Below are 7075 nucleotides of genomic sequence, written 5' to 3' on the forward strand. Positions count from 1 at the left end.
CGACCAGAGGGCCCAATAGAGCATCTCACAGCGCTACGACAAGGGAATCATCCAGCTGAACTTTGACGCACTGAACAAGCCCATCCATAATCAGTAACCCCTGTGCTTCTACAATAACCAATCTAGCGGGAACGCCCTGGCCCGCTGATCTGGGCTGATCCGTGACGCACGAAGGGTCCTCGTGTTAAGGAGTACCTGTGTGGTTTGCGAGAAGCCGAAGGGTCCGATATGTATATTATTATGTATATACCTAGTCTATACGGTGGACTCGTATTAGAATCAACACAGGCTGCAAATGGAAGATGGTACTTTTGGAAGCAGTTCAACGGTTTGTCTCTGTTGGATTAAAGCAACAAGCGAGTACAGTTGTAGAGTGCCTTACATAGGTACATGACGCTCAGCTCGTCCCGCATGTCGATTGAGGCACAGTTACTATCGTTGAAGGGTCCAGCAATATGGACCCGAAGCAATGTGGGCCGTCACACACATCTACAAACAACGCGATGAACGAACGATACGCGTAAAAGAAAGGCAATTGGCGGGGAGTTCGGATTCAGTGTGGCTTGTAGGTTGCTGCACTTGAGGCATTTTGCCTGCAACCTGATGCCCCGGGGGGGACCAAGGAAAGCCTCGTTTTGGCCCGTTTGGGCAGGTCTCTCCGCACCAAGCGTCCGCACCAGCGGGCTGGCCCTGCATGTCGCTGACAATCCATCCAGTCGCCCGGGTGAGCTGGGCACGGAAGTCTGAGGTGCCAAGGTCGCTCGCTCGTTGGCGGAGTTCTCCTCCAAAAAAGAAGTCATGTTGTGCCCGGATTCCGACAATTCGGCGCAGGTGCGTGCGTGCGTTTTTGTCCTCCGCACTTTGGACGGGGTGGGCGGCCCCACCAAGGTGCAGGACAGGTGCGGGCCTGCGAATCCTCGGCGTGGATGGACAGCCACACCACATCATCGGGGCATGCAAATCGAGAAGTTTCCCGTAATCCATAATTCTGGGATATCGAACGAACTCGTCCACCGCCTGTCTCTCAACAACCCCCCCCGCCTTTCAACGCAGCCCTCCACTCCGCCGGCGCTCACGGAAGAAACAAACACTGCAGCTGGGGTCGAGTCTTCCTTTTTCTTCGTTTGTTTCCTGATCCCCGTTCCGACCTACGGCTAGATTACCACCCCCCAAAGCCGCCCCAGCCATGCCTCCCACGAAGCTCCCGGAATCCGGCAACCCGCTGTAAGTCCAAGTCTATTTCTCTTTGTTGATCCCCAAGAGTCCCTACCCGCGCGCGAGGCATTCTCGGTGGATATCCAAATCCGTCTCTCGCTCTCATCCCACTCACGCCTCACCGTGTCTTTTCACCGCTTCCCACCAACACCCAGCCTAGAATTCAAGAGGAGGAGGGGCTGCAGTCATCTCGAAGCTGGTGGCGGTGGCTGAGTACTCGGCGTCCACACCCTCCTCAACAGCCTCTTGGAGCTCCCATGAGAGTGGTGGGAAAGCAGCAATACCTAGATACTGCCATGCGGACGGGGGAAACGGGGGTCGGTGGCAGTCCACTAGGTACTCCCGAGAGCGATCTAGTCTTTACCCCTGTCTGATTTTGAGATTTACAGGAAGGTGAGCTAACACAGAAGTCTGCGTCAATAGGGTCTTTTTCGACATCACGCTTGGTGGTATGTATCAAATTATTCGCCATCGGGGGCTCAACTTTTCCTCATGCCTTGGCCGGGTGCTTCGGGGAATGGAACTTCTGGACTGGTACACATCGTCCTGCCCCCCTTGAAGTCTTGGGGGGCACGAAGCTATTCGCAGGTCTAGTGCACGTGTGCATGTGCCGAGAGAGGCGGGTCCCCGCAAGGTTTCGCCTTACAGGCTGGGCACTCTCGTCCTCGAACGAGCAAGGTTATCGTCGACCAGATGAATACAGGGTCTTGGAAACATCCCCTAGGCCATATGGAGACGACCTTCGGCGGTTGAACATGACGGCTCAGTCATCCCGGCTCCGGGGCTGCGAAATGCTGGCGTGCTTCGGCTCTTCGGTGTGACCCTGATCTCTCGGTCTGCGATTCTGCCCGGCTCCGTTTCCAAAGCCCCAAAGTCTGGAGAATACGCCTTTGCTGTCCATCGTTCGCTGCACCCTTTCTAACGCTTCTTCGGTATTCCTGCAGGTGAGCCTCTCGGCCGCATCACATTCGAGCTCTTTAAGGATGTCGTCCCCAAGACGGCCGAGAACTTTCGCCAGTTCTGCACCGGCGAGTCCAAGGATGCCCGGGGTCGTCCGCAGGGCTATAAGGCCTCCAAATTCCACCGGATTGTGAGTCATCTCTGTCTTTAGACATCCGGAAATCTTACCCCACCCGGGACTGAGAGTTGAAGGAGAAGCTGGGGTGAAGATGCGTATAACGGTGACACACAGCTGACGAATAATGTCTTACAGATTCAAGGCTTCATGTGCCAGGGCGGCGACTTCCTGAACGGCGACGGTACCGGCTCGGTATGCATCTACGGCACCTCCAAATTCGCCGATGAGAACTTCAACTTGAAGCACGAGCAGCCTGGTCTGCTCTCCATGGCTGTACGTCAAAGAATCCTCCTTCTTCTCATCTTGGCATATATTTCCATGTTCCCTCTGACCACGCTACAACGTGACGGCGTGGTCGATAATGATGCCAGACTAACATGCCAATCTGACAGAATGCCGGCCCCGATACAAACGGCTCCCAGTTCTTCATCACCACCGTTCCGACGCCCTTCCTGGACAACAAGCACGTCGTCTTTGGCAAGGTCGTCGACGGCATGGAGGTTGTCAAGATGATGGAGGCTACTAAGACGGGGTACCGCGGCAAGGACCAGCCGAACCAGGACGTTGTTATCGCGCAGTGCGGTGAGATGTGAGGTCGGCCTGTGTTGCTTGGGTCATGAGGTGTTGAGTCACGGGGCGGGGTGAACGAGAACGTGTTGTTTGGATGGTCTTACTGCCGCCTTGTGAGGCTAGAGCATCAGAACCTACATTCTAGCCTACGAGACATGGATTCTGAAGTGAGAGGAGCTCCAGTATTGAAGGCGGAAGAGAAGGTAATGGTAACTTATACCGCTTCTTGTGTTTTCATATTCATGTAGCACGTTGACTTGGTCTGGTTCAAGGACGTAAACCCCTGTAGTCAATGAGAGACGTCTCATGTCGTGGATACTTGAAAGCGTATCCCTTGCCATCAACTCGTTTATGGGCCACACTAGGTTATCATTCATCTCCTTTTTCCTCAACGGAGAAGACGAGGAGTGAGAAGACCACAAATGCCCATGACTTCATACTATCGGTGACACCGCCGATCAGAGACCACTGAAGACGAGCCTCTTGCTCAGCATCTTGCTGGCTGCTGATGGAAGTTATACGTATTTGACGCCTCTCTGGGTATCTAGATGTGATGGCTAGCCCTGTCATCGCCTTGAGTACCCAACAAACGCGCCGGGTAAGAATAGGGGGGTGGAGGGGGCGGATTGATGGCTGAGGGACATGTTATCATGCATGCCCGGTACTTTAAATACCAGACCCTGACTTTGGTGTTTACATGCAGGTAATACCAACCGTATCATTATCACATAACTTTGGTGATCATTTTGCAAGGCAGGCAGGCGAGACTGACTTCTTCCCACGTACGTCCAGATCCGAGGACCTCGGGATACAGTCGCCGAATGAGGCCTCCTATTTCAGACAAGGATGGGTGGGATGCCTACCACCCGATTATATTTTCTAAAATCATCCAGACCACAAATGGCCACCAGAGTATATGATATCCCCTATCAAAACCAAAGAATCAAGCGATCCAAAAAGCCAAAAGAGTTCACCCCCCCGGTGCTGAACTGGGGACTACTTCTCTTGGTGCTCACGCTGGGATTCGAAATCGAGGGTATGCGCTAAGCCTGTCGTCGAGTAGGCTGGTTGGCGAAATTGATTGTTGGACCATTAACCGTTCCACCATCCACGCCACAGTTTTGACCTGACCCCCGACCTAGAGGACGCCTGCTGTGCTGGTGACGAGAATGGAATTGAGGTGACCTATAGACCCTTGATGGGTGGTAAGCGGTGAGCGGTCCCGTCAAGGTATCGGATGAGAAGGTTTTGTTGTTTTGGGTCGACATGGAAAGGAAGGTGCGATGGGTGGGTGGCGGCTGCCCGGGTAACCGTATGGGGTTTTTTTTTTGGACAGCCTTGCCTGTACTACAGCCTCGTGGGCCACTCCCGGACGCTCGTTGGCCGAGCGGATCTCGATGGCCTGTTGATAGTTGACTCTGCTGGAAAACCTATGATGCTATCGGTCTGCAGGTGCTTGACCATATGAAATCTTGGGATATGGATGTCATGACTTTTTGCTACCTATTCCAAGCAAGAATGTCACCCATGGCAAAGGATACCCAGATCGACCATAGACATACTCAGTGATAGTGTCTTCCTATTTGAAAGAAACCTCCATTTATCATGCATCCACCGAACTGGCAAAGCTGCTAAGATATCTGTTTTTGAACAGGACCCGGCCGATGAAAGTGATTGATCCACATGGAGTGGGTGAGTGGACTGAACAGTATCAGGGTTGGTCAAAGGGGTCAGTCATACAAGGCCACATGATGGCTGTGCTGGAAAAGTCAAGACATGTCACATGCGAGTCACAATGAAGTGCAAAGAAGAAGTGTGTGAACTGGCTTCCATAGTACTACCACCCTCCAGGCGAGCCCTATAGCCTCTGCGTCCCATGACTACTTGTTTTTGTGTGTTTGCCTCTTTCCCATCACCTATTCCATCACTCCGTTCTTCTAATCCATACCATGTCTCTTAAGTGCAGCATCGAGCCACCCAACCGGAGAGGGAGACGTAGAATCCGAATGTCGAAACGAGTAGAAAAGGTGTGAGCGAGGCCTTGAGAAAAGTGCGAACTATTTTGGAAGCCCTTCCTCCCATATACCCATGGGTGGAGACTTGAAAACTCTTGGGAGACAAACCCTCCCATGTGACAAAGAAATGGCCTCAGAACATTGAGGCAACCGAAAGAAGAAAGAAGTTGGTATCATCCTTTATCCTCCAACGCCGACCAGAAATGCCATTCCGGTTATATGCCTGGGTCGTCAAGAAACAAAAAAAAGGAAAAGAAAACCTGCCCCGTCCTGTCCACCTGGGGCGATGCTATCGACCGTGATACTCCTGTTCATGACCCTTTGTCCAATTCCCGTTGCCGTTGATGCCGGAAAGTTGAAGAGAACGTAATGCCTATAACCGAATGTATGTACTGTATGACTTTGGCGATACCGAAAAGAGAGTCCAAACTCCAAGAGAGTGGTATGGGAGTGCTGGGTATTGTTGAAGAATAGCAATGAAAGTAAAGAAAGAAAGAAATTGTCGAGCCAGAAAAAGCCGAAGCATGTTGTGCACAGTTGAGCAGACGATGTGTGTTCCTCAAAGTGATTGTGTGACGTGGATCTCCAATACCTTAGTTGCCCTGGCCGAAGTTCCAAGAGTCTCTACCTCTGACATGACGGCCGTGGAGGAAAGGGGTGACGCTAGCCTCAGCAGACTGTTGACCGCTAGTGGGAGTTGGAGCAGGAGTCTGGGCATCGAGGGTGACGGTGAGGAACGAGTACAGAGTCATAGCAGGAGCAGAAACAGTGAGAACTCGAGCCTGGTTGGTGCCCTGGGCGACTCCAGAAGGAACGGTGGGAGTCGGAGTGCGAGTAGCGACCGGAGTGCTGCTCTTAGTACCGTTGGGAGCCGAGTTGACAGGGGCAGCCTGGCCGTCGACGCTGACCAAGAAGGCATTGGCGAGCTGGTCCTTGATGGCATTGACATTGAAGTCCGTCTTGTCGGGGAACGTGAACGCAGATAGATCGTTGGAGCTGGAAGCAGACTTGATACCAGCCACAAGCTTCTCACCCTGAACCTTGATAGTGGAGCAGCTAGAGTAGAGCTCAGGCAGCTCGATATCCTCAGAGGTGGCAGCGCGCTTGTCCTCCGTGAAGCCAACAGGGAAGTCGGCAAACTGGCCATTCGTGGACTTGTCGACGGCATCCGCCTTGAGAGTAGGCCAGGTCCAGACCCAGTAGACGGAGTACTCGGAGTTCTGGGCCAGATCCTCGGGGATCTGGAAGGCTGTCTGGCACCAAATATTGACGCCCATGGGCTGGAGAGCTGCATGCTCAGTGTCTTTCTGACGCTTCTGGGAAATGGGCGAATTGTTGACCTGGTGACACTGGCCATCGTCGTAGTTGCGGGTGGCCAGGAGGCGACCAGTGCCATCGCCACCCTTGCCGTCAGCAGTCCACTGGCGGTGAATGTCGAAGACGCTGGGGTTCGACTTAGGCTGGGCGGTGCCGTAAATGAAGACAGTACCACGGTTGAGGGGCTTTTGTGGAGGCGTGTTCGGTTGAGTGACATGGCCGTTCTCCTGGTAGCGAAGAGAGACGAAGTCGCCAGGAGCAGCAGTCAAGACCGGAAAGTCCGGTGGCTGGTCACCGGGCATTGACTGCTGGCAAAGGTCGAAGCCCTTTCCGGGAATGCGCATAGTGTATCGCTCGTCATTGAAGCCGCTGAGACGACCAGCCCAGCCATTGGAAAAGCCATCAGGACCAACGAGAGTGCCGTTGGCAGCGACGCGGTTGAGCTGCTCAACCCAGGTGTGAGACTCGACCATGGGAACACCGATGATGGCGGCGACAGCCACGGCGAAGGAGTTGATGCGAACCATGGTGAACGCTTGGGGGATGTGTGAAAAGAGAAGGTGATGAATATTCTTGTGAATGGGATACTCAAGTGATGAAGCTTTTGATACTCGCAGAGCGCAAAAGTATTGACGGGGTTGGTGGATTCGTGAACGATTCCAAAGGGAAAGTGAGGAAGGTGAAGGGTGGTAAAGGATTTGAAGAAATCAAAAAAGGATTGAGTGTGTCTAGGTGAAAAAGATGAGTTAGGGTTTGCGTCTATGAGCTGGAGGAAGGACGGGAGGAAAACAAACCAGGTGGGGCGGACTGAGATATCTTGTGGCAGGAAGGAGCGCAGAGTTTTCGAGTCTTCCAGAAGAGTCGAAGTTGAAGTGTAGTG

The 7075-nt window shown here is 53.1% G+C and overlaps 2 protein-coding genes across 2 annotated transcripts; one reads left to right on the plus strand and one right to left on the minus strand.

The window, feature by feature from the left end:
• Nucleotides 1-808: 808 nt before the first annotated feature.
• Nucleotides 809-3119, plus strand: BDP55DRAFT_701520 (cyclophilin type peptidyl-prolyl cis-trans isomerase/CLD; the record flags this gene model as incomplete). Its single annotated transcript, XM_060577925.1, is given in 7 exon segments — nucleotides 809-1224; nucleotides 1639-1664; nucleotides 2160-2305; nucleotides 2429-2566; nucleotides 2686-2825; nucleotides 2845-2882; nucleotides 3112-3119. The coding sequence occupies 7 exon segments, from the start codon at nucleotides 1187-1189 to the stop codon at nucleotides 3117-3119; spliced, it is 534 nt and encodes a 177-aa protein (XP_060434062.1). The 5' UTR covers nucleotides 809-1186.
• Nucleotides 3120-5232: 2113 nt separating this feature from the next.
• BDP55DRAFT_346972 (uncharacterized protein) lies at nucleotides 5233-7075 on the minus strand. The gene is made up of 2 exons (XM_060566969.1): nucleotides 6990-7075; nucleotides 5233-6923 (listed from the first exon to the last, which is right to left on the minus strand). Exon 2 carries the CDS (start codon nucleotides 6720-6722, stop codon nucleotides 5472-5474), a length of 1251 nt encoding a protein of 416 aa, XP_060434063.1. The 5' UTR covers nucleotides 6723-6923; nucleotides 6990-7075; the 3' UTR covers nucleotides 5233-5471.

This window comes from Colletotrichum godetiae (assembly GCF_030913485.1).
Source record: "Colletotrichum godetiae strain CBS 193.32 chromosome Unknown BDP55scaffold_6, whole genome shotgun sequence".
Taxonomy (NCBI): Eukaryota; Fungi; Ascomycota; class Sordariomycetes; order Glomerellales; family Glomerellaceae; genus Colletotrichum; species Colletotrichum godetiae.

Coding starts and splice junctions, on each gene's coding strand:
- BDP55DRAFT_346972 (XM_060566969.1), bottom strand. CDS start 6,722: ATGGTTCGCATCAACTCCTTCGCCGTGGCTGTCGCCGCCATCATCGGT.